The following is a 25,363-nucleotide window of genomic DNA, read 5'->3' as shown; positions in this document are numbered from 1 at the left end:
TTTGGATGGCTGCTTGAAAAAAATTGGCACAGAATATGGTTAGAGAGGGAGAGAGCAGTTGGAGGACCATGTTTTAAGTGAAGGATCACATTCTGTGTGGGATTACACAAGGTGTGTGGAGTTAATGGAAATTCTGGTGAAAGTGCGTATGGGGTTAATTCTGGTGAAAGTGCTTGTGGAAATTCTCGATTGTCGTGAACGTGCTTGTGGGGTTAACTATCGTGAAGGCGAATTTGGAAGAGGGCAGTTTATGAAGAGCCTGAGCACGCCTGTCTTACCGGAGGGACACCTGGAGGTGGTGCGAGGGGTGGACAGGGTGCAGCTCCCCGACCAAATTTCCTTAAACTAGAGGCGCTGGGGCCTGATACAAATTCCTCAGTGAATCGCTGAGGCGAGAGGAGAGGTAACACGAGGAGGAGGAGGAGGAGGAGGAGGAGGAGGAGGAGGGACGTTTGGGAACCCCGGCTCCAGCAGGGCCGCCTCCCAAACCACCTCAGCGCCAGCCGGGCCGGCGGCGGCGGCCATTCCGCGCCCGCCTCCCCTCAGGGCCCCGCAGGCGGCGCCACGGCTGCGCGGAGACGGAGCGGGCGGCGGCGCATGTGCGGGGCGGCGGGGCGGGGCCGGGGGCTGGCGGCCGCCGCCGGGCTCGGCGGGGCCGGGGCGGTGGCAGTGCCCGGATGCAGCGGCGGGCGGCGGCCGGCCCGTAGCGGGGTAGCGGGGAGGAGAGCGGAGGTCCCCCGCAGGTAGCCCGGAGGGGTCCGCCCCCCCCCCCCCCCGCCTCCTCCTGCGGCCGCCCCGCCGCCGGGATGAGCAGCTCGCGGAACAACCGCGTGATGGTGGAGGGCGTCGGCGCCCGGGTGGTGCGGGGCCCCGACTGGAAGTGGGGGAAGCAGGACGGCGGCGAGGGCCACGTGGGCACCGTGCGCAGCTTCGAGAGCCCCGAGGAGGTGGTGGTGGTGTGGGACAACGGCACCGCCGCCAACTACCGCTGCTCCGGGGCGTACGACCTCCGCATCCTGGACAGCGCGCCCACCGGTGAGCGGCTCCCTGCGCGTCCGTCCGGGTGTCCCGGGCCGTTTCGGGGCTCCCTCTCCCCCTTCCCCTTCTTGAGTTTGTGTTTTAGAGCCGGTTGGTAAAAGGGTGACGGGAAATCCCTTTGGAGCCGTCGCGCCTCTTTGCTAGGGGTTGCCTTAAACAAGGGGTTGAAATATCGTTTTGTCTCGCTGTCGGCCTGTTGCCTTTCTGCCGCGTTGCCAGAGCTGCTGCGGGATAGCAAAGGTACTGGGGAAGAAAGGAATAAAGCCCTCGTTCCCTCCTGCAACGCCTCGGCTGCTCGGTATTTATGTTTTGAACACCGCCAGGTTGGACAATGGGCTGGGATCCGCACTGGCGTTATGCGGCAGTGGTAGCGTGGCAAACACCGCAGGGAAACGTCCCTCTTCGCACCTGTTCTCACAGCGAAAACTCAAAAATAACGTCATTTTGTTCCCCCAGAAATATGCTCAGGTGGTATCAGGCCCAGCAGGGTTTCCTCAGTAGCAAGGTGCTTGGTCGGATGTGTTGGGGTGCCTGGATGTTCTGCTTTTATAACATGTCGTTCATTTAAAATACTACGGAGAGGAGAGACCATCTTTGAGCCAGCTGCGTGTTGTGTTACAGCTTAGAAGATTATAGCGATGAATGGGAGCTAACAGACTTCTGAAGAGACAGGGATCATGGGATTAATTCTAATTAATTGCAAAAATGTTGCTAAGAAAAAAAAAACACATGTTGATTTTAATGGTGATCCTTTGAGATGGATTTCATTTTTCTGTGGCTGGGTGCCTTCCTCTCCCCTGGCTTCCTGGTTGGTTTTGCTGTTGTTTCGGAAATGCAGATGCTGTTAAAACTTGAGCTGAAAAGCTTTTGGGGATGGATTTTTGGATGGGAAGCGAAGAGTAGCCTTTCAGGTTGTGGATCCGTGTCTTGCAGGTGTTCACGCTTTGAAACTTTCCCTGCATTTGATTTCTTGTAGAAACCAGTGGGACTACTTCTGCTTAAATGCATAAATGTTGAATATGAGCCTTGCGTGCTCATTATTCCAGCTCTGCTTCACTGGCTTGCAAGCTGATGGTATAGTTAGCTGCATCTGGCAATGTATGCTTAACACTTATTTTTACACCTTGATTTTTTTGCTTCTTTTATTTCTTCTGTTTTTTGGTTGTGTTTATACTTTAGCGTTAGAATTTTAACTTCTGTTTTGGGTAGCACTACGTATATTGCTTTGGGGGTAACTCATAAATGTTGCTGTTTTCAGGCTTCACAACTGGTATTTCTCCAGGTTTTTGGCCAGAGGGTGGATCATCCTTGCAGAACTGCATGGAGCTACCCGGGCTTGCTTTTTGCTAGAGGGAGTTGCTTTTCAGGTCACAGTTCCCTTGAGAGCAGAAGAGTAAAAATCTATAAAGTACTAGTAACAAAAAGCGGTAAGGAAGCACTGTAGCCTAGTAGATAATGCAAGGGGTTATGATGCTGTCCATTTGGACTGAAATCTTGGTTTTACCACTGGATTCACTTTGTATTCTTGGGCAAACCACTTCCCTTATGTAGTTTTCAGCCTTTTAGTATTTACTTTTCTCCACAATAGTGGCTATCACTTGTTTAGTTTAAGGGACTCTGACTTTGGATGATCATTTGAAAGTATTTCTAGGGTCATTTGGATTGTTTTGATCCAAGTAATAACAGGAAAAGTGGGTGGCAGGAGTTTATAATTGTAGCATTGCTCATGATGCTGTTGAGCAAGGAAATGTTATAAAATATGACATGTTCTCGGTTTGCATGGTGTTAAATCAAACCTGGCTCTTACAGTTTAACACTAGGAAAAAAAGTCGGCCCTGCTTTAGAGTCATAACATGATTTCAAGTTTATGCTGAGGGGAAAAAAAATACATCAGGAGAAGGCAAAATAAATTGTTTATTGTTGGGAATTCTTCTTATTAGGTATTCAAAACCAGGCTTGATTACAGGCTCTTAAAAGCAGTCCTTGCAGCCAGAGTTGCTGCTTTGGTGAGTTTGAGGCACGTGCAGTCAGGATGATGCATCAGGAACCCAGTGTCTTGCAGACGTAATGGATGAAGCTCGCTTTAATAAAAAAAAAAAACTAAAAGCACCCTGAATTTTCATACACGTATGTGTGTATATGCGTGTGTTTGGTTTGGTGCCAGAACAATGGTTCCCAGACTCAGTGATGTCCTACTGTTGTTGCTTTCTAATGGTTTTTATTACCAGGCTATTAGCTATATTGCAAGACTATGTTAACTTCTTATGAAACTCAAGTAGCGTTAGGGCAAACACTTTAGGACTGCTTTCGTTAAAATAAAATCTCATCGGTGGTTTATGTGAAGTATCTGTTGGCTGTTTCCTCCGGGTGTGTTCATCTGGGTAACGAACGGTTGCTGGTTGGAGGTTTGGTTTTGGTTTTCAGTGAGTTGTATTAGTATTGGTGATCATATATATGTTGCCCAGCATTTCCTTAGCAGGACAGTTATTTAATTCCTCTCAGTTGCTCTAAGAATCTGAAAAGAAAGGAAATCTCAGTTAGAACTTGCACGGTGGGCTCCTAAATGGAGTAAATGGTGGGATGCAGTGCAGTGTGGTTATTCTGTTACTTGCATAATAAATCCTGGTGTTTTTGTAAGGAAGCCTGTTGCCAGGATCTGAAGAGAGATCCGGGGGAGTCTTGAGAGCCCCCACTTCCTGATAGTGTTGTGGAAGAAGAAAAGGATTATTTTTCGGAGTTGTTGAACAGAAACTATATCTCTGTCTCAAATTGGAAGGATTAAGTGTGTAGGAGCGAGCTGTGTATTTAGGAAGGAAGGCTGTACAGCAGCAGGTTTGCAAAGAGCACCTCCAACCACGTTCACTTACTGCTCATGATCATTACAGAAACTTTGCGCTTGCTCTCTTTGTGAGGATTTGTCTTCTGCAAAGCTGAGGCAAAAACTTGTCTGGCATCCGTTTCCTCTTTCATGTGTTTGGTTCAAAGTAGCAATGTCATTTTCCTGCGTAAAATATTTACCCACTTGTGCTTGAATAAGGGGAGGTGGTGGAGGAGCTGGGGTCAGGAAATGAAATACTGTCGTGAAATTATCCTGCGGGCAAGTGTGCTGCAGCTTGGGAAACTGTGTGTGCTCTACTCTGCCAGGGTTAAAAATGTACGTGTTACCTGCTGAAGGTCTCAGTGGCTTTCTGTGCTTGTATTTCTGTGCTTCTGTTCTGCTGTAACCTCAAGAGTTACACAAATCATCATGAAATCATAAACGTCAGAACATTTTAAAGAGTATAGCACCTTGGATAATTTATTTATAATATAATAATATATATTTGGTCTTTTAACACATCGTGTAAATAGGGGCACTTAAATTGGGTCTTGGTAAAGGTTCTGCTTGGTGGCTGTTGGTTAATACTTACAGAACCCCTCACAGCTAAAAATCCAATAGTTTGGGCAGGGGAACGTGTGAAGCCTGTTTGATATGAACGTGTCCTTTGTTCTTCCTGCCCTTCCCCCACGTGTCCCGCACAATAACCCTCTCCCTCCGTGCCCATCTTGTGGTGTGGGGCGCACGCTATGGCAAGTCTGGCATCGCCTGCATGTGGGGATTGGCCAGTGAGCTGCTGCCAAACATTAACAGATGAGTTGTGTTGGTGGGGACACTGATTGGGGTTTTCACACAGCTTGGCTGAATTTGGCTGATGTCTAAGAATCCTTTGTTTTCAGTTTGCCCCAAGTCTCGCCACGGTGTCAAAATTATCTGGGGTGGAAGGATGGGAAGAACAAAGCACTCCTACAGCTTTGTAAATTGGGGTGTAAATTAATTAATTTTATAAGGAGTTCATGGCATCTCTTGCCTGATGGTAGCAATGCCATTATATGAAAGGATTTGGGCTTGAATTCTGTAGGGAATGATGAGTCCATTGGGTTTTGTTGGTTTTGAAAACTAAATCACCACTGACTTCTGTGCATAACAGTGAGTGGTATGGGGATGTTAAAATGTTCTTTGGGTGGATAGTTGTGTATTGCCACCTTTGAAAATGTCTTTGGTGCAAAGGAGAGATTCCTAAGAAATTCAAGGAGCAAGCTGAACAACAAAGCTTCTGTTACATTTTATGGCTTTAAGAGCAACCATGGGTTTTAAAAGCACGTGTATATAAAGGCTGTAAAATTGCTATATTAAGAAGTGGTGACAGGAATTGTGGCCTAGGTAATCCAAAGAAGACGACTGTGGCAGAGACACAAAGGCAGGAAACTGATTTGAAATGCAAATAGTGAAAATGTTGTTGCCAAGCTGAGATAAGGAATACTGGATTTTATGGTGTACTAACATCGGAGGGACGTTAGGAAATGCCAGGTGTTTAAAAGTAGGTAGGCATGGTGAAAGTGCCCTTCTTGTACTTAGTTCTTTTTTTTTTTTTGGTGCACTATGAAGGATGATAGGAAACATTTGTTTTGAAATATTTTGCTCTTAAACTGGGAAGAATATTTGGAGGTTTGATTTTTGCATTATCTCATTTTACAGAGCTAAAATTCTCTTCTAGTTTGTAGCTGACCAGCTGTAGAGCTGGCGTTTGGATCCTGAAGTCTTTATGGTGCTTTAACATATTTCAGTGATTTAATTAAAGCATTCTTTCTGAATGTAAGCTTTGCAAAGTTTGTGTTTCACAGCCTTTCTTTGAGGAGCAGAAGCAGTCCGTGATGGATCCAGCTTGCATTTAGGCCAGAATTCCGGCTCAGCTTCAGAGCCTACGCGTGATCCAGCCTGCTGGTTGTTCCTGCTGAGCTGTGCTTTGTTTCATCTGCCAGGGAAGTTGTAGAGCATGCAAACAGGTTTATTTTTTGATGAAATTGGACTGAAAGTTGTGATCCTAGTGCTGGTTGAGCATTCAGTCCATTGGGCTAGACCAGAGCGAGTCTGAAGGAGTGCCTCTCTCCTTCCCTCCCCCGAAATGTGTGTAGTGCCAGCGTCAGCTCCTAAGTTTTGGCAAACTGATTATGTTTCATCGTCACGTTTGATGGACAGGTCGAGTCTGTTTTCTGGTGGTTGGTTGGCGACCTCCCTGCCGATGTCTCCACCCGTGAGCTTTTTCACCTTGCTTTCTTTCCCTGACCTGCTGGAGAGGGGGAGTGAGAGAGCGTCCCTGTGGGTGTATGGCAGCCGGCCAAGGTCAGCCCACCAGGCTCACGTACCTCTTTGCTGCATGGTTCAAGTTCAATTAGTCTTTCAACTTTCTTTAAAATATATTATTGATTTAAGTAGTGCATTTTGTTTGTATTAGAGATACGAGTAAGAGTTTAGCTATCACATTTTATGGCTTAGTAGTAGCACAGTGTTTCAATTTATTTTTTAGTGGATGAAGTTTAAAACTACAGCTTAGTTCACTGTCACCAGAGGCCTTCCAACCTGCTTCTCTCTCTCCGGATCGCTAATGCAGTGGTCAGATGTATCAGTATCAGGGAAAGGGGGAAGAAAGGCTGAACCTGTCCGGGTGCTTTCTAGGGGTCTGTGAGATTAAACGTGTGACCCTTTCAGTCAGAGACTCCAAATACAGATACGCACTGATCTCTTCTAAGTCCCAAGCACTGTCGTCAAGTGACATTTGAATCAAACGTCTCCGTATATTTTTTTTTTCTTGGTCTTTCTTAAGGAAGTCAACTTTTGCCTCACTGGCTTGAAATGTTTACTTTCTATTCAAGTTCACTGTGGGATGGTCTAGTTCTGTGTTACAGGGCTCCTGGTTATACTTCTTTGTTGCCTCCCTTCTCGGTGCTTGGACAAACTTAAGAATCTTGCAGGCACTCAATTCCTCGGTTCTTTTACATCCAGAATAAATGTGATCCTTGGCAAAATGTCTTCCCTGAAGTTCAGCAACTGTTAATTTTTTTCCAAATATGCACAACTGCTCTGTATTTGAAATACTGATTGACTTAGCAATCCATTTTTTTAAACAAAAGCACGTGCCATCACTCAACCCCACAACCCCAGGCATCATAGCTAGCGAGACTCTTGAATCAGGGCAACGAAGTAGTAACCAGTTTGAGTCTCTTTAATGCATCTGCTCTTGAAGACTGCCAAAAATAGTGTAATGGTCCAATAGAAGTCATAGCAGTGAGGCAGCCATCCCAAGATCATAGTAAATACGATCCTTTTGACTGCCGCAGTTGTCAACAGATAGCAGACATAAAAGTCTCAGCGTACTGAGCAGGAAAGATAGCTTCCTCCATGTGGGGAGCGAGGTCATGGATGCTGTTAGGGAAGGAGAATGTGCATGAGTGATTTTGAAGTTCTTGTTTTGTAGAAAAATTTACATTTTCAGATGTTGCTACGAGGCAGTAGGTATTCTTTAAATATAAAAGGAGAGCTGAAAAGAATGAGTATGGTGTACGAAGTGTGTCGTCTGGCAGCTGGAGTCAGCAAGTAACATCACGGGTTATAGGAACTGTGTCAGACTTCCAAAATTTCACCACAGAATTTGTGGTCAAGGAACAGATCCTGCCTCAGTCATGAACTGCTCCAGCAATTACAGCTATCGTTTAGCGTAACGTCAGCAGTTTCAGGGTTTTTGTTGTCACTGAAGGCTATCTTCAGCCACCCTGAAATACTGCTCAGATCTCTGTGGTGCTCTGTGCAGCTTTTGCTCCAAATGTGTTGCCTTTTCCAGCCCTACTCTTTTATTCCAATGGTCGTGCGTCAGGAAAGTCTGTAATCATGAGGCCCTTTATAATCGAGGCTGAAAGAGGATGGAGTGAGAAGCCCTCTTGGTTAGGAGAAACAGTGCACGAGATACACCAGATGATTGTGCTGTCGTTTGGAGGGGCCTGGCCAGGCTGGAGAAACGGGCTGGTAGGAGTTTCATGGAATCCAGTGAAGGGAGATGCCTGATCCTGCACCTGGGGAGGAATAATCCCTGCACCAGTACTGGTTGGAAAGCAGCTTTGCAGGACCCCTGAGGGTCCTGGTGGACAGCAAAGTGACCAGGAGCCGGCAGCACACCGTGTTGGCAATGAAGGCCGACAGCGACCTGGCTCTGTTAGGCCAAGTGCTACCGGCGGGCTGAGGGAGTTGCTCAGGGCACCCCTGGAGAGCTGGGTCTGGTTCTGGGCTCCCCAGCACCACAGGGACGTGGGCACACCGACTGGGTCATGGGAAGGGCCACAGTGGTGTTTGAAGTGATCTTGAGGCATCAGAGATGAGGAGAGGCATGGGGATCTGGTGGTTGTTAGCCTGGAGAAGAGGGGTCTTAGGGGGGTTCTGTCAGCGTGCGTGAATACCTGACGGAGGTCATAAAGAAATCGGGGTCACTCATTCTCAGTGGTGTAAAGCGATGGGGCAAGAGGCATTGGGCACAAACTGAAATGCACCAATTTCCACTGAAGCATGAGAAGAAACACGTTTGCTACCGGGATGATCACATGCTAGCACAGGTTGTTCTTGGAGATGCTCGAAACCTGAGTAGGCATGGTCCTCGGCCAGCGGATCTGATTACCCTGCTTTGAGCAGTGGAGGTTGGACTAGACGATCTCCAGAGGTTACTTCTAGCCTCAGACATCGCATGAGTCTGTGAAATAGTCAGCCGAGAAGGCATTTCCTTCAGTTTTGCCTCTCCAGCTGTTGATTTTTCTTCAGTGCCGATGGCTCAGCTGTTGGGCACAAATGACTAATAGGTTTGTAGTGAATCTGGCCGTCATTTCCAAAAGCATCCCTCCTGGAGAGGATAAAAACCACTTTCTTTACTCATTAATTTCAGAGAAATCCCTTTTTTTTTTTATGGGTGAGTAATTGGGATAATGGCATATTACTCCAAACCTTTAGTGCTCAGTTTTGTCTTGTGCTAGGTACCGCATACCAGTGCTTGTCCCTTCTATTGCTCAGATTTTTCCAAAGGAGCAGAATTTGATTTTTATTCTTTTTTTTAAACTCATGGCTTTTCATTGTATTCAGAATGCATGGACTGAAAGCGTCTGTGGCTGATCACTTTCAGTCTGCTGGAGCTTGGCAATTCTGCAAGAGTTACAAACCTGAGAACCTGGCTTTTGTGGGAGGATGGGAAGGACACATGCCAGTGCCTTATATCTGGTGTGCCTTTGGCAGATTCTTTTTGGAAAAAAAAAATGGTAACAGATTTCCATGAATCTAATGACACCTATCTAAGAGAGCTTGATTTTTGTCTTACAGGCAAAAGCGTAGAGATGACCTCTTAGCTTTTCCACTGTACGAAGTAAAATAAGCCAGTGATTCTCAAACTGTCGTGCACTATTGAACTCAGCAGTCTTTGTTGTGCAAGGTAGTGACTTAAGGATAGTCTTAATCCAGAAATAAAATTCCAGATTTCCTATATATTTCTGTATATGCATTTCTGACCCTTTAACTTGCAGTTAAATGAGTCCTCATTTTCTTTCTCTTAAGATGATCTCTGAGTACTTGTATAGATGGAAAAAAACCCAAGCATAGCTCAAAATTTGAGAGAAGAGGAAAAGAAGATAGAATATTTCATGCAAAGTCAGTGATTTTTTTTCACTAATTCATATGGACTGATATTGTGTCGCTTTTAGGCTTTCTTTATTGGTCACTTTCTAGTGTATGGCTTCAGATTATAATCATGCACAACAGGAATCTGTGTAACAAGGTACCAATGTTGTTGGTCTTTTTTTATTTTTCTTGCTTTTAACAGGTATCAAGCATGATGGGACTATGTGTGATACTTGTCGACAGCAACCTATCATTGGCATCCGATGGAAATGTGCAGAATGCACAAATTATGACTTGTGCACAGTTTGTTATCATGGGGACAAACATCACTTGAGGCATCGTTTCTACAGAATTACCACACCGGGAAGTGAAAGGTAATTTTCTTTTCCCCATGAAGCTAAGTAGGGTACATTTCATTGTGGTTAACTTCTGCAGGTTTGGTTATTGAAACTTGGATTGGGTAAGGTATTGTCTTGAGATATAAACTCAGTTACTGGTTCTGCCTCTTTGTGAGGGATTTTAGATAGGACAGATCTTTTGAGTTTGGAAAACAAGAAAAACTAGAAAGAATGGAGCAGATAGAGAAGTTAGGATTTGATTATTCAGGATCTTTTAACCTCATTGCATGCTTCCTAATTCTTGTGTTGTTATATAGCAGGTTTAAAACGAAGGCAAATAGCTTTACACAATGTATAATCACAACATTATTTGTCAGCAAATTCCTGAATGTCAAAGTTGAATTAGGTTCAAAAATGGTGTAGACAGATCAAAGAGTAATTTCCTCATTGTGGACTGTGAAGAACATAGGGGTCTGGAGACAAAACCACCAAATTGAACTCACTGTTCATTACCGAAAGCAGAGAAGAGATGCTGTGAAGGGTCATTCTACCCTTGTTTTTAATGTTATTTTCTTGAGCATCTGTTACTTGGGTCTCCTGGAGAAGAACTGTGGGAAAAAAAAGGGGCTTTTAGTTTGTTCTTACATAGCTGTTCTAATGTTCTGTAAGTGACTTGTCTAAATCCAGAGCCCCTTTCTATCATGATTTATTGACTGGATGAGTGAGAACAGTGATGCTTGCCTGTTACTAAATACTTCAACAGCTACATTAAATACTATGTAATGGCTACATGTTGTGGTATCATCTGTGTGAAAACTCTCCAAAATACTCTCATTATATCGTTGGAAGCCTCTTTTATGTAGATGTGATATGCAGTTGAATGTGACAGTGTAAGGCAGAACGTTGTTTTTCTTCTTGGTGAGGTAAGGTTTACAAATAAGTTGTAATTTAATGGTGTGCTTTATCAGCACGTTTATAGTTGTGAGGAGTGGTTGGAGCACAGAGACTGGATTCTCATTTAGTGTCTTGTAGGGACTGTGTTTATTTTCTCAGATGCTTGCTTTCGGGTTTTAACTATGGCAAAAACGCCCATGTCAGTGGCTTAATCAAAAAGTAACTTCTGTGTTTTTTTGAGATTCATGCCAGTAGGTACCAAATAGATAGCATAAGCTTAGTATCTGAGTCATAAAGTTCTAATGCAGAACTAGACATAGAAGTTTGATCCAAGAGTAGAAAGTTCTGGCTTATTGTGATGAATAAGGACTAGGTAATAAAATACAAATCTGTTTTACTCCCGTTTAAGAAAAATAAATTCAATTGCTTCTGAGAATGCTTGCCAGACTTTTTCACTTCCTTTCTAGCTGAAGTTTCCCCTGTAGTTTTAGGTGATCTCTTATGGTGTGTTAAGCATAGTTTTGGAGATAGTGTGCGGTGTATAGAATTGCCAGAAATCTTTTACATCTTGTTGCTTTCTCTCTGTCTTTGTTTACTCCCATTCATATCTATCTTGCAACTCTTACGTAGAAGGTAGCTTTATCTGCCAAGGAGCTGTTTCTATTGGGTAAAACTTAGATGAGAAAAAAAATTGATTAAGTTTAACTTAATCAGGGAGAAGAGGGCAAAGAGGGAGGAGAAAAGGGCAAAGCCATACTAGGGAGTTTGAGGGATAGCTCATAGGAAAAATGACAAGATGCATCTTCATACGTTTGGATGAAGGAAAGCATGAGCTCTACCTATTTTATTCTGAAATCTGGAATACCATGGGCTGCATACTAAAGTAATACGTGCTAGCTTTTGTCTCAGTTTTGTAGATGTTGAGGTATTTCTAAAATGCTACTATAAACAACATATCCCTGTGTTTCCTCTCACCCTTTTAGATTAGGTAAAAATTGCTAATATTTTCATACGCGCTTTGCATTGATTTTAACAGTTTAACTTTTTCCTTGTCTGCCATCTGGTGGATCTTTAAAGTTGAGCAGGAGAGTGTTATACCTCCTGAAGAGGTCAGGAAATGTTCAGAATTTCAGCTGAATACTTTTGTCTGGCAACATTCTTGTGGCATGAAATAAGAAGTTAGTCTGGTTGCATACAAACTGGTGGCTTTCGAGATGACCAAAAATTCAAGAAAATGTTTCTATTTTTATTTGTAAGTTCCCACTAGCAGTCCTATTTTGGCTTATCTATGTCACTTCTGTCTAAGTCTGAAGAAGAGAAGAGTTTTGCTTTAGGCAAATAGTGTGTTATGACAAAAATAAGATCAAAAAAATAAATGCTGATATATTGAATGAAATTTGCCAAGATTTGCAATTAGTACTATGTAGAACAAGTCTGAGACACGAAGGGGAAAGAGATGTAGTTACTCCACTTAATAGCATAATTCCTCCACTTAATAGCATAATTCCAAATAAAAATGGAGTTGCAGAGAAGTAATGTTGGCGTAGGGTGCATCTGAGAGAAACAGGAATATGTCGTTATGTGAGTCTGTATGTTTCTTTATTGATTTTAATAATATTTAAATAATATGAGTACAAATCTATATGTTACAGGTTGTTGTTGGTAGTAGGAAGTTTGGGGAAGAAATTATTAGAATGAAAAGCTAATTCTAAATACATAGTAAAGCAGACTTGGGGTCTGCTGTTCAAGTTGGGAATTTAATGGTGGTGATGAAATGTGCATTTATGCAGTTATTTTTATTTCAAGATGGTTACCTTCTTTTCTACCCCTGAAGGATTCTTGGACTTTCTTTATTATCTTGACATTTTTGGGTGGTTGTTTTTTTTAATAACTTCAGGGTATTGCTGGAGTCTCGCCGTAAATCAAAGAAAATTACAGCAAGAGGAATCTTTGCAGGTGCCAGGGTGGTGCGAGGAGTTGACTGGCAATGGGAAGATCAAGACGGTGGCAATGGCCGTAGGGGAAAGGTAAAAAAAATAAAAAATAAAACTAGTTTAAGTAAAAAGATGCATTTCTGCATGTTCATGTAATGATCTCAATGACCTTTCTTACTGAAGAGAAGATAGATCACCGTAAAAGTCAGTACTTTAGTTTCTTAGTCATTTCCGAATCTTGCTCTGTAATGCTCAAGAACTTAGGAGGGGATGTACAGTATGAGAAGTTCACTTAAATTTACTTTTTTACAATTTTCTTTAGAAACTTGTCTTGGCTGTCCTAAGACAGCCTTTATAACATCAAGATCTGGAGTATATTTAGTGTTACTGGAGAGATGATGTAAAAACAGTTCTCGAGCGTAGCCCTTTCTGGTCACTCCTGCGTTCTGTGGTCTGATTGCTTGTGGGTCACGACATTTGTTAATCTCTTGGTCTTAGCTTTAAGTGCTTGCACCCTGATTTTTTTGTTTTTTTGTCTAATAATCTATAGAGACAGACTTTTCTGATGTAAAATGACAGCTTTGCAAGTGTCTGTTGTGGATGTTATATTACTGGCTTATTTAGGACATGGTGAGCTTTTGGTACAGTTGTATGATAAAAATAATTTGATTTATGGAAAATTGGATTGCATGGAAAGACACGGAAAATTTGCTGAGATTAAGATTAGAAACAATGTAGATTTAACTTGAGAACTAATGAGAGTTCGTTATAAGTATGAACGTAAAGCCGGGTGTGGTAAGATAGGCAATGACTTACCACCATACATGAGATATTATTGAGTGAGAATTGGATGCTCTTCTGTCTGGGTGAACTGATGTTTTTGTTCATGTTTAGTATGCTTAAGAAGCCTTTCAAATAAAGTGAGAAGTTCTGAATAAAATAGTTAGTCTATTTCATATCCTAGACGTTTATAGAAGCTTTAGGACCTCTGAGGATATCATTTTCAATTTTATTGAGAGGAAATAATATAAATCTCTTAAAGCAAAGGGTATTCAGATGTATCTTTATTTTCATCTTGATTTATTTACCCCTTGCTATGAATTTTGCAGGATGTTTTGAAATCTCTGAAACCTTGCAAAACGAGTCTTAGCCTGTGTTGTCTGTGTGATGTACTAAACTAGAATTAGTGGGACTTAATTTGCAAGCTGAAGACATGTATAAATGCATATAAAGTGTCTTCATGATGGATATAAACTAGGAAAAGCAAAAAGCAGAAACAGTTTTCAAATAAATAAAGCTAAGAATAAAGGCAAATTCCGGAAGTTGATTCTTTGAGTAATAGAAGCGGTCTAAGAATTTGCTGCATGGCCTCATGATTTCAGAAATGTCAGGGAAAGTCCTTTTCACTTCCCTTCTTTTGTCCTGCTGTTAAACAAATTGGCTCAGGAAATAAAACCTTGTCTCTGCTACTGCCACCAGGCTAATGCAGGTTATACAGACAAATTGGAGCAATTAAAACAGTTTTCATCCTGTTTTTCTTAGTGCAACACTAATTCTGGTAAGAACATGTCAAAGCATCATAAAAATAAATTTTTACGGTGCTGATTTCGTTTTGTACTTATGTAGCTAGATTATCTACCAAATATATGGAGGAAAGATGGATTTACAAAGTACATACTTAGGCTTATTAAGACACCTAGGGAATGCTTGTATCAACATATACGAAGCTTAAGATTTTTTTAATTAAATTCAGTAAAACTGCTGTATTGTGAATTTGTCTGAGGGGGTGAAGAAGATTCTAAGTTCACATCGTGTTTCTGAGGTTTTTTTGGTTACATAAACACTTTTCTTATTTATAAATAGGTAACTGAAATCCAAGATTGGAGCGCGTCAAGTCCACATAGTGCAGCATACGTTCTTTGGGACAATGGTGCTAAAAACCTTTACAGAGTTGGCTTTGAGGGCATGGTAAGTATAAAAGAACATAAAGGGTAAAATGCTTGGAGGGGGAAGGGCGGTAAGAATAACGTGTGCTATTCTGCTGCTTTTGTAATATCCTTTGTCAGCGTGCTGCTATTAGTCAGGTCATTGTGAGTACAGCTGTATGGATCATGCATATGTATTAGGAGGAAAGTCTGATCTGGGAATAAAACATAGGAGTGATTTGAAGTTAAGAGCTCCTTTTTGCCTGAGTAGCGTAAATATTTACATTGCATACATAATTATCTTACTGTGCTTAAATTGAAATTCAGAAAAGAAAAAAGCTTATTCATGAACTTTTTAAAGACCCTATTTTTTCTCAAGTTCACTTCAAATTTTGGTGTGATTACTGCAAGATTTGCAGTTTTTAAGTTATCAGAAACTCAACACCCTCTTGTGAGCAATGCAGTGGGAAGGTATGGAATTACGTTACAACCTTAATTCGCTTTAGCATTACATTTTTTGTTTCCTAGCTTCTACGGCTACTGCTACAGCTTTAGAGAGAAAATAGGTCAGACTCTAGCCTAAGTGCCTTCTGTTGCTCAGTTTTCTTATCCTAATGTGGGTCAGGGGAAGGTTACTTCGATTATCAACTGCTTATAACATCTTAATTAGCATTTTCTTTGCATGATTTTTGTTTGATACTGCAGAGGAAAACCATGTTAACTTAACATTGAGGTGTCATCTTATCAGATGTGTATTAGTAATAAGATCTTAAACAATGACTAGTTGGCTTTTCAGGAAGCGAAATTATTTACTTTAGCCTTTACTTTAGCCTCACTTTAGCCTTTACTTTAGCCTCACTTGAAGTAAAATACTTTCAGAATAAAAAAGAAAATACTAAATACCACTTTTGCAGTAAATGTATTATTTTAATATCAGATTTAGAAAGAATAAGTGCAGGTCAGCTTTTCTGATGCATGTTTTGGAAAGTTTGTTATTTCTTCAGCCGGCAACAGGAAGATGCTAAGGGTAAAATGAAGTCACTATTGAGTGACATCCTTCTTGGTCCCTTCAGTTCTAAAGAATATTTCTTAAATGCTGGCAAAAGGGGGGGAGGGGGTTACAGTATTACGTAGTATAATATTGTTAAAGCAATGGTTGGTGTCTTCTCCCTAATATTTGATTGTGACACATGGAAAAGGAGCACAGTTACCAAAGTTTAGACAGAATGAGTTCAACTGATTCTTGTGTTGCAATTTTGGAGTTATGTTAAAATTTATGGACTGTCTAATAGGAGATATAATGCTATGGAATCACTAAATGTTACTATTGACCCCAGAACTACTACATTAAGATAAGCCATACTCTGTTCTGAAGTAGTTATTCCCTTAATAAAAATGTATTTATTATTTGTTTACAAAACTATTCTTTTGCCAAGCTATTGCCACATAAGGAAGTATTAAATATTTCTAAAATACTTTATTAACTACATCAACTGCAAGCTGATGATGGAGAAGTAAAGGGCAGCTTTCCCCACAAGATGTGTACAAATAGAAATATTTGGTCAGTCAATTTGATAATTAACAAAAAAGAGCTGTTAAACTGCTTACGAAACTAGATATATATGCATAACATATAATGGATACATACTATATGTACACACACATATAAAGGATAATTTGAGGCCTTGTATGTAGTGCTTAACTGATTGTAATCCATTTCTACATTCATTTTTACCTCTGTCAAACCCTTTCATCAAATGCAGTTCTGACTTCAGACAGGATTTTGTATATCTGTGACAGTCATTTGCATGTAAAGGTAGATTTTATAACTGATCAGTTGTGTGCCAATTTGTATGTTTCATTATGTACTGTTCCAAAAAGCTGGCTAATAGACTGTCAGAAAGTCCATATAAAAATTGGGACAAACTTGTCTGGGGACCTAAGAATTGATTAAGAATGTTCAGAGTGTGTGGAAACAATACTCAGTGTTTGCCCATGTAAATACAGCTGGGAAAAGACCCATACTTGCAAATGAATAACACTTGCCTCAGACACAAATGGAGCTGATTAAAGAAACACAGCTTATTATCGTAAGTCAGGGTTGCTTATTTGATAGCTGACAGGCTGCATCTGGTCCTCAAAATGAATCTATCCAGCCTGCCAGCTTTTCTGTGGGAGAGACAAGGATTGGCTGGTAGGGCAGCAGGTGCTGGCTGAAAACTTCCATTTATTTGTGATCAGATCCTTTGAGTTTTTAATCGAGTTTGCTGTTGCTGTGTTTACATATGAAGTGATCGAGGGTGCACATCCTGTCTGTCTTTATGAAGTCTAGCATTTAAGTCTGGGTGTTTCTTCTGCCGTGCTGACGCAGGCCACAAATCCCCAAACTGAAATCTGATTTTATGGTACTGTTAGGTTGAAAAACATGTTTGTTACATCCATAGTAGGAACCAAGTACAGTTGGCTAATATGGTTATCAACAGTGCTTGCATTTCATACCTATATGTGTATTCAGGTTCTAGAGCCAGACCAAGCTGTTAACTGTGTTACCTACTTGAAGAATACATGAATGCAGCCTTTTCATACAGTTTAATCTTTTTATTGAAAATTAGAATTGAATGAGAAGATTGCAATTTAGCTCTTTGGACTTTTTTTTTTGGAGTTTTAATTTCTTCATATGAAGCACATGAGGATGTAACATCCATTGGTTTTCAATAAGCATTATAATTCTACTACTAACTGGTAGAATGATTTTGCTGTAAAAACGGAAGAAAATGGTTCCTCTAGCAGGAATGTCCGAAATCTGTTTCAGTATTTAGGAATTATTCCTATGCTATTAGATTTCTTTGCTTTATACCACTTGCCTTTTTTGCTGTGATTAACCTCCTCCTCTTGTTTTTCATTATGGAGGATCTTCCTTTCATCTGTGTAGCCTCTGAAAGAAGTAACTGTAGTTATCATCCATCATTGTCACCGTAATCTGTAAGCCATCTGCGTTTGTGTACTTTTTTTCCCCACAAAAGTCTGAGTAGTTGAGTGCATGAGGGAAGCTAATAAGGTTCCTGGCCCTTATGTTTTTGATGTTATTTTTAAACTTTGTTTCTGATCTGGTTGGTGCCCAATTTCTACTAGTCAGTATTTATTGGGTTACGTTTAAAGGATAGTCCTTTAAATTACTCTAGAGGATTTTAAGAGTGGTTTATTAGCACACATTTTAAAAATAATAAGAAGGCAGATCTCTTGTCACGTAAGGCGTTGCAGGTGAGAGTTATAAAATATGTAGAAATGCTCTTTCTGCTGCAGTTATAACACAGAATGTAAGTCAAATCTCCAGTTTGTTACATTGCCTCCAGTACTTCAAAAATGAGGAATGTAGGAAAGATCAGCAAGAATCCAGTTCACAAGCAGCTGTGAAATTGCTCAAAGAGTCAATTTTATCTTAATCCACGAATTTGTCTGGAACATTGCTGGGAGCATGGAGTTGTTGATTTCTATTATTAATACAATGGCTTTTTTCTGTATTGTCAAGCTGTGACTCCAATATCATTTAGAAAGTAGGGGTAGTTGTTTTTAAATTGAGAGAGGAGTGAGATGTTTATGTGTACGTATATACCTTGTATATTTATTTGCATTTGTCAGCCGACTTTGTTTTGCTTCTCTTCATGTGGCTTTATTTCTGTTCATTCTCCTGTAGTCTCAACCAAGCAAAATTTTTCATCTCTCCATAAGTGAGTTTCTTAGAAACATACTTCCCTTAAACAGAAATGCATTTTACATTTTTTTTTAATTTATCATGTAAACCTCCAAGGAAGACAGTTGTGAATTTAAAATGATCCTCTTTAGAAACAAAGGAAGTTACACATGGAAAGTTTTTATAAGTACCTATAATCAATAGACCCTTACTGTTCAGTCAGGACGTGTCTGCATTCTGACATTCTCTGTAAGAAGCTGTTGCTGTTGTTTTTACGCCTCATATCTCTTTAGATTAGAGAAATAACTGAAATGATAATTTCTCCTTTTATTGCTTTCACTCTTCTCAGCTTCTTGAAACTGAAAAAGATTTCAGTTCATTTAATTTGAAATGCTGCATTTCTTAAAACTTTTAGCTAGGACTTCTGGATTTGTCCAGTCCCTCATTGCTGTAATCCGGTGACAAAGCTGTGTGCCCTGGCTTTCCTCATTTGCCCTGCGAGGGCATGTTTCCTTGCCAAAAACATTTCTCAGTTTTGAGACTTAAAATGACCTTTAGAGGGTGTGTTCCCTCCTACCTCAAACACCTGCAGCTGTGGCATGGTTCTGGCTGGTTTAACTGTCAGATCAGTATTAATTTCTGTCCTGGTATTTACTGCTGATGTAGGTGCTATTTCACAAACATTCTTCTTTTTCTTAGCACACCTGGTCTCCTTATTACATCTGCAAACTTACCTCCCTGGTTCGGGTGGCTGGCCTTTTGTGTTGATTGGAATAACTCAATTATTCCAATAGGCAGCTGCTCCTTCGGCACTGTTTTACTCTTCAAGGTCAGAGATGATGGCCCTTTTTACACCATCTGCTGACATTGCTGTAATACACTTTTTTTTATTCCTTGAAGTTTTTATGATGATGAAATGGCTGGGTTTTCATTGGTATAATTGGATAGTAAGTCAAAGCCAGCTGTTACATTTTCTGTGTTTCCCATTTGGCTGACATGATCATGATCTTGATGTAATCCAGTCACATACTTCTGAAAAGCAGAGAGTTTTTCAGCGAAGTCAGTAGGTAGATGGTAAAAGAATGAAGATTGCTGTAGGCAGAAACTGTCATTACCCACTGAGTTTTCATTTTAATGATTTTCTGCTTAACTGGGGTTCCTGTCTCTTCTCTAAGTATACATAAATTCCACAAAATCTACAGCTTGTTTTTCTGTTTCTTTTCTCGGAAGAGAGCCATCTTCTGGGTTCACTGAATGATTTCTACGTTCAGTTAATGTATGAAAGCCTATGTTTTGTGTTCATCTGTGCATATTTGTCTCCATCAGGTATTTATACCTGACTCACAGCTGTTACTTCTGTTTCTGTGCACAGCATCACAGTGAGTCTAAATCTTGCATTTCAAATTCTCCTTTTTTTTGGTACATTCCCCTTGGCACTTGTACACCTAATCTCCAAACAGTCTGCCGTTTCAGTCCACCTACAAGACTCAGGCTCTTCTAAAAATCCCAGTGGAGCTCTCTGAAGGACAGTACAGCAGCACTTTCCAAGTGAGGAGCAAAGCTAGGTGATGAGGTGATGTGCTGTCAGCTCACTGTGGCCAGGCTTCGTGTGTGTTTGTGCCCCTTCCTTACTAGGGGCTCTCTCACCATGAGGTCCCTAGAGGAGGATGCCGTAGTACCACCCCTGATTTTTGAATTAAATGACCTGGGCAGAAGAAAGCATGTTTTCCAATTTTGATAAAACTAGTATCTGGTTTGCTACAAGTACAATTCTAGTTGCTCAATCAGTTTTCATGGTACTGAAGTACAAATAAGAACAGTTTCCTGTCATAAAACTCCTGTATTTTTTTTTCAAGGTTGGTTATGTTGTGTTTTATTTTTAAGGCCTGTATTATGTTGATGTTACATTTGCTAGTAGTGCTGTTTACAAAGTTGTCAAAAGAACTCTTTGTAAATACAGTATATATGAGTTTTACTGCCTTAATCTCTGTCAGTGCCTCATCTTTCTGTGCATTTTTGAGTCCTTTTCAATTTTTTGGTGATGACGTGTTAAAAATGAACACGTTACTTTGCTTTTCTGTAATAGAAACACACTCTTTTCCTCTGTAGTAATCTTAACATTGACTCCACCACGTTGCTGGAAGGAAGATGAGTGTAAAGCTGATGCTGGACATCAAGCTACAGCTTAGTTTCATACTCAAGTATATCATTATACTCCAGAAATAACCTGCATAGTGCATGGTGCAGGCTGCGTAGTAAGAGAGAGAGCAGATGTGTAGGTTTTTGTGTTACTCTGTAAAAATCAAGGTAACTAACTTGCTTCCTGAGAATTTCTGCCTCAAGATAGTAATTAGCCTTTTACTGAATATTTTATTTCTGCAGTTAGCTTTTTAGCCATTGTTGCTCTGCAAGTTAACGCTTGCTGTAATGCACCTGAGCGTCGCCTGGCTGCAAGGAGAACTGCGTAGGACCCTCCTGCACTCTGTGGTCGATGCTGTGAAGAAAGAAAAACAACTCCTGCGCCTGTGATTGTCGCCTGGCCCAGGAGGCTGCGTTCAGGGGAAGGGACCGAGTGGTTCCAGGCCCATTATGGATCTGTGGGCGTCCGTCAGCTCGCCATCTGGGACGGCCAGCGCGGCCCTTTTGTCCCCGGCCGACTTGAAGCCAGGGCCTGCCCACCGGGTGGCAGCACGCTGCTGCAGGCCGGCTGTTCTCTGCCCAGCTGACGCCTCCTTTCTCCTACTTTGGAGAGCAGCTAAATCTCATTATTTCTATCTGGCAGTTTCTGTTGTTTTTTCAGAAAGTGATGGTGCGTTCTTCATAGGTCCGGGTCACTGAGGGAAGCCTGGTGGTCATCAATGCCTCCCTCAGTGACTTGGAAGACTCGAGAGTTTGTTTTAATCCTTTTGCAGGAGTACAGTCTGTCACTAAATCCTAGGTGTGGAAAAAATATTTATAAAAAACATTTGCTTAGTTAGGGTTGATTAGATCGCAGCCGCCTGTCTTCTTTATTTCTTCCTCCATTCCCTTAGAATATTCTGACACATGTACAGACAGTTTCCAGTCTCCTTCTCAGCCCATCATGCACACAAAATGCCCTTTGTTTAGTGAGGATTGATCCGTAAGGAGCAATGCCAGATGGTAGCCGTTTGGCTTAAAGGGTTACACAGAGAAAGAACTAGAGGAAGGGAGAATTACAGGAGCTCCCCTGGCTTTATGAATAGGAGCTGGTTATCACACTTGAAACTTCTGTCCCTCACATAATAAAATGATCTTTCTGAAGGCATATGCTTTTGTACTTTTATCTTTAAATGATCACGTTTAGTTCAGCTTAATTAAAACCCGCATCTTTGTATTCTGTATGTTTTTCATAGGAAATTGTTCAGTTTTTAGAATTCAGGTGCTAGGTTTTATTCTCTAAATTTTTAAAGTATATGTATGCCAGAAAAATGTTTGGGAAGAGGGGACAGCACTGGCGAGCCTGAAATAATACCGTACAGGAAAGGCTGTGACCTCAAGTACTGTCTGCAGTTACTACTTTCTTTATTTGCTTGTATTCATATGCCTTTTTTTTTTTTTTTAACAATAACTATATAGAACAATGCCAAGGAGATGGGTTACTTTAATACCTTTTTGGGTTAAAAATTTGTTATCCTTTATAGCCTTTTTGTATTGGTAAGTGTTACTTGAATCTTGCGAATGTCAAGGCTGACAGCCTCGGAAGTATTTGAGCTTCTTTGCATCATTGACTTTCATGGAGTATGTTTTCTGTACACAGAAATTTTCATTTTTCCTTAATTGAGTGTATTTCAATTCTAGTTTCACTGATTTATGTTAACCTGGAGACTCAGTCAGTGAGGACTAAAGTTGCCTTAATCTCTCTCCCTAGTCTGACTTGAAATGTGTCCAAGATGCAAAAGGAGGCTCTTTCTACAGGGACCATTGTCCTGTGTTAGGTGAGTTGAAGACAGTGTAAATTTGTTTTGATCCATGTTAATTGTATGTAGTGTGTATTTCTCTTTTCAACTGTAATCTGAAATGACTCTCCCTCATAGTGAACTGTAAATGGTAGCACTTCTGTGCATTAATAATAAACTGTAACTCTTTCCTCAGTGTTACTTGGTATCATTGTGCCAAATTGATGGCAAGAGAGCTGTTAAATGTTGAATGAGTAATAAATAGTCACATGTTGTGCACTGTATTTCTAAGGAGATAAACATTTATGCATTCTTCTAAGACCTTTAGATATTCAAAGATGTTTAACAAAGTAGCATATACTCAGCCAGAAAAAAAAACATTTGAACATATAATTTAACCTATTACTTTGTGCTAATACTAGTATATGTTGTGAAAACCTGGTTGCAGTTTCCCACATCTGCTATTGCAGTGACATATTCTTCTTGTCTTAGCTGGGCTACAAATATGTATGGAATATATAATAAAAATAATTGCCACATGTTCCTTTTTTTTTTTTTGAAATACAGGCAAATTGGAATAAAGTTTATGGATTACTTGGCACAAATTTCTCTGTTATCTTAATGTGTAATTTCCTTTGTGAAACATCTGGTCATAAAATGGGACACTACAGAAAATTTTGATTTTTGCACTATTGCTTTTTGACAGCAATGGTAAAAATGTAAAAACAGTAAAGGTTTGCCTTTTTTATAAAACAAAAAAAACAATAATGTTGTCCAGAAAGCTGTGTACTGTCAGGTAGAGGAATTGTTTGAAAGTAAAAATGCAAGTTATTCTGATCTTTGTATCTTGCTTGTGTACTTGAAATTAGTTTTGTCAGTTGAGTCTGACATAAGTGGGAATGTAAAAGTAGAAATAAGTTCTTTATTACGCACAGGTAAACCTAGGATCTTATGCATACCTTGTATTCGTTTTGGTTCATGTTTTAAAAGTACAGGTCTATGCTTTCTACATGAGCTTATTTTGGGGTGATACTGTGTTTGAGTGCATGAATATTGATCACTGAAGTTAGTAGGAGACTTTAAATTCTTTCCCTTCCACTTTATCAAGTTGCTCTTAAGGGATGACAATGAACTTTGTTCATCATTCTAACCATGTTATCCTCCATCTTCTCAGTCTCACTCTTTGGTAGAACATCTGTCCCTTTCATTTGTATTCTAAACATAGTTCACAGATATGTTCATGCTGTGAATTTAAATCTGTACTTGCACTAAAAGCTAGGAAATTATTTTGGAAGCTTTGTGTTATTTAGAGTAGAGTACAAATAATAGTCCAGCAGGGGCCTAATTAAAATAGAGTAGCATGTAGTCAGGACAAAATACCGAGGCTAATTTTGTTCAGTACCTCCTCAGTGACCTTTATGATGAGGCAAATCCAGTCTCAGAAACTCTGCAGGTGACAGCAAATTGGCTGAGCCATGTAGTGGAAAGTAGAGCTTTAATTCAGAGAAATCTTGAGAAGGTGAAGAATTCGGTGAATGGAGACCTCATGGACTTCCACCAGAAGTGGATGAAATGGTTAAAATAACCCTATGTACCAGGACAAACTTGGAATTTTGCATTCCTAAGTGAGGAGCCTTGCCGAGGAAGACACGGGTGTTGCAGTGAATACCAAATGTGATGGCAGTATGCCATCACTGCAAACAAAGCAAACTGCATAGGGGGCTATATTAGAATTACAGACTCATTCAGGTTGGAAAAGACCTCTAAGAACATCTAGACCAACCTTTAACCTAGTACTAACATGTCCACCACTAAACCATGCTACTAAGTTCTACATCTACACACTTCTTGAAGACCTCCGGGGATGGTGACTCAACCACTTCCCTGGGCAGACTATTCGAATGCTGCACAACCCTTTCAATAAAGAAATTTCTCCTAATACCCAACCTAAACCTCCCTGACACAACTTGTGGCCTTTTCTTCTCAATGATAATGAGGCTGTGTCCAGTTTGTGTTGACACTTTCACCCTCCACACCTTCAGTTCAAAAAAGGTTAATAGAAACTCTAGAGGTTCCATCTGATGTTGGTTTGCCAAAGTGGTTAAGGGAGTGTGAGGACATAATTTACAAGGAGAAATAGCTGGGCTTGTTTAGTCTGGCAAGGAAGAGGTGAAGGTGTAATCCACTAGCTGTCTACTACTAATTGAAGGGTGACTGAAAATGCTCATAGAATTGTAGAATGGCTGAGTTGGAAGGGATCTTAAAGGTCATGTAGTTTGAGCTCCCCTGCCGTGAGCAGGGATGCCACCCACTAGACCAGGTTGCCTAGGGCCTCATCTAACCCGGCCTTGAACACCTCCAGGGATGGGGCATCCACAGCTTCTCTGGGCAGCCTGTGCCAGTGCCTCACCGCCCTCTGAGAGAAGAATTTCCTCCTAGCATCTAATATGAATTTTCCCTCTTGAAGTTTAAAACCATTCCCCCTTGTCCTGCAATTGTCTGCCTGAGCAAAAAGTCACTCTCCATCTATTTTATAAGCCCCCTTTAAATATTGAAAAGCTGCAATAAGGTCTCCCTTGGAGCCTTCTCTTCTCCAGGCTGAACATCCCCAGCTCTCTCAGCCTTTCTTCATAGGAGAGGTGTCCCAGCCCTCTGATCAACTTCATGACCCTCCTCTGGACCTGTTCTAACAGGTCCACATCTTTCTTGTGCTGGGGGTCCCAGACCTGGATGCGGGACCCCAAGTTGGTCCTCACAAGGTCCTTTTTAAAAATGGGAGTGATGTTTCCCTTTTTCCAGTTACCACATGGCCTGACTGCCAGGACTTTTCAGATATGAAGGAGAGAAGCTTGGCAACTCCCTCAGCCAGTTCCCTCAGGACCCTGGGGTTTGTGGCATCAGACCCCACAGACTTGTACTTGTTCAGTGTCATCAGGTGGTCTTAAACCTGCTCTTTGCTTACAGTGGGAGGGACCTTTCTCCCCCAGCCCTCATCTACGGATTCAGCGAAATGGTAATACCAAAATGTCAGTTGTGGCAAATGGTATAACAACAAATTGTGGTAGCCTGAAGGTGTGACTTGAGACGTTCAGGTCATGTATTGAAGAAATTTTCTGTAATGCCGACAGTAGCACTGGAAAAAGTTACCTAAGTTGTGGAACC

At 41.0% G+C, this 25,363-nt stretch overlaps 1 protein-coding gene across 3 annotated transcripts in view; it reads left to right on the top strand.

Moving 5' to 3' along the window:
* Window positions 1–596: 596 nt before the first annotated feature.
* MIB1 (MIB E3 ubiquitin protein ligase 1) overlaps window positions 597–25,363 on the top strand; it is an 80,417-nt gene continuing 55,650 nt past the window's right edge. Inside the window, exons 1-5 of one of the 3 annotated variants that reach the window (XM_083825608.1) lie at window positions 597–1,035; window positions 9,705–9,876; window positions 12,632–12,761; window positions 14,532–14,636; window positions 22,174–22,240. In XM_083825608.1, coding sequence (XP_083681734.1) covers window positions 807–1,035; window positions 9,705–9,876; window positions 12,632–12,761; window positions 14,532–14,636; window positions 22,174–22,240 — 703 coding nt within the window. In that variant the 5' untranslated portion in view covers window positions 597–806. The remainder of the gene's footprint in view (window positions 1,036–9,704; window positions 9,877–12,631; window positions 12,762–14,531; window positions 14,637–22,173; window positions 22,241–25,363) is intronic. The other 2 variants (XM_083825606.1, XM_083825607.1) reach the window with 2 other exon arrangements.

This window comes from Anser anser (genome assembly GCF_964211835.1).
Source record: "Anser anser genome assembly, chromosome: 2".
In the NCBI taxonomy this organism is placed as follows: domain Eukaryota; kingdom Metazoa; phylum Chordata; class Aves; order Anseriformes; family Anatidae; genus Anser; species Anser anser.
The sequence above is the reverse complement of the archived record's forward strand: the minus strand, read 5'-3'. Positions and strand labels throughout refer to the sequence as shown.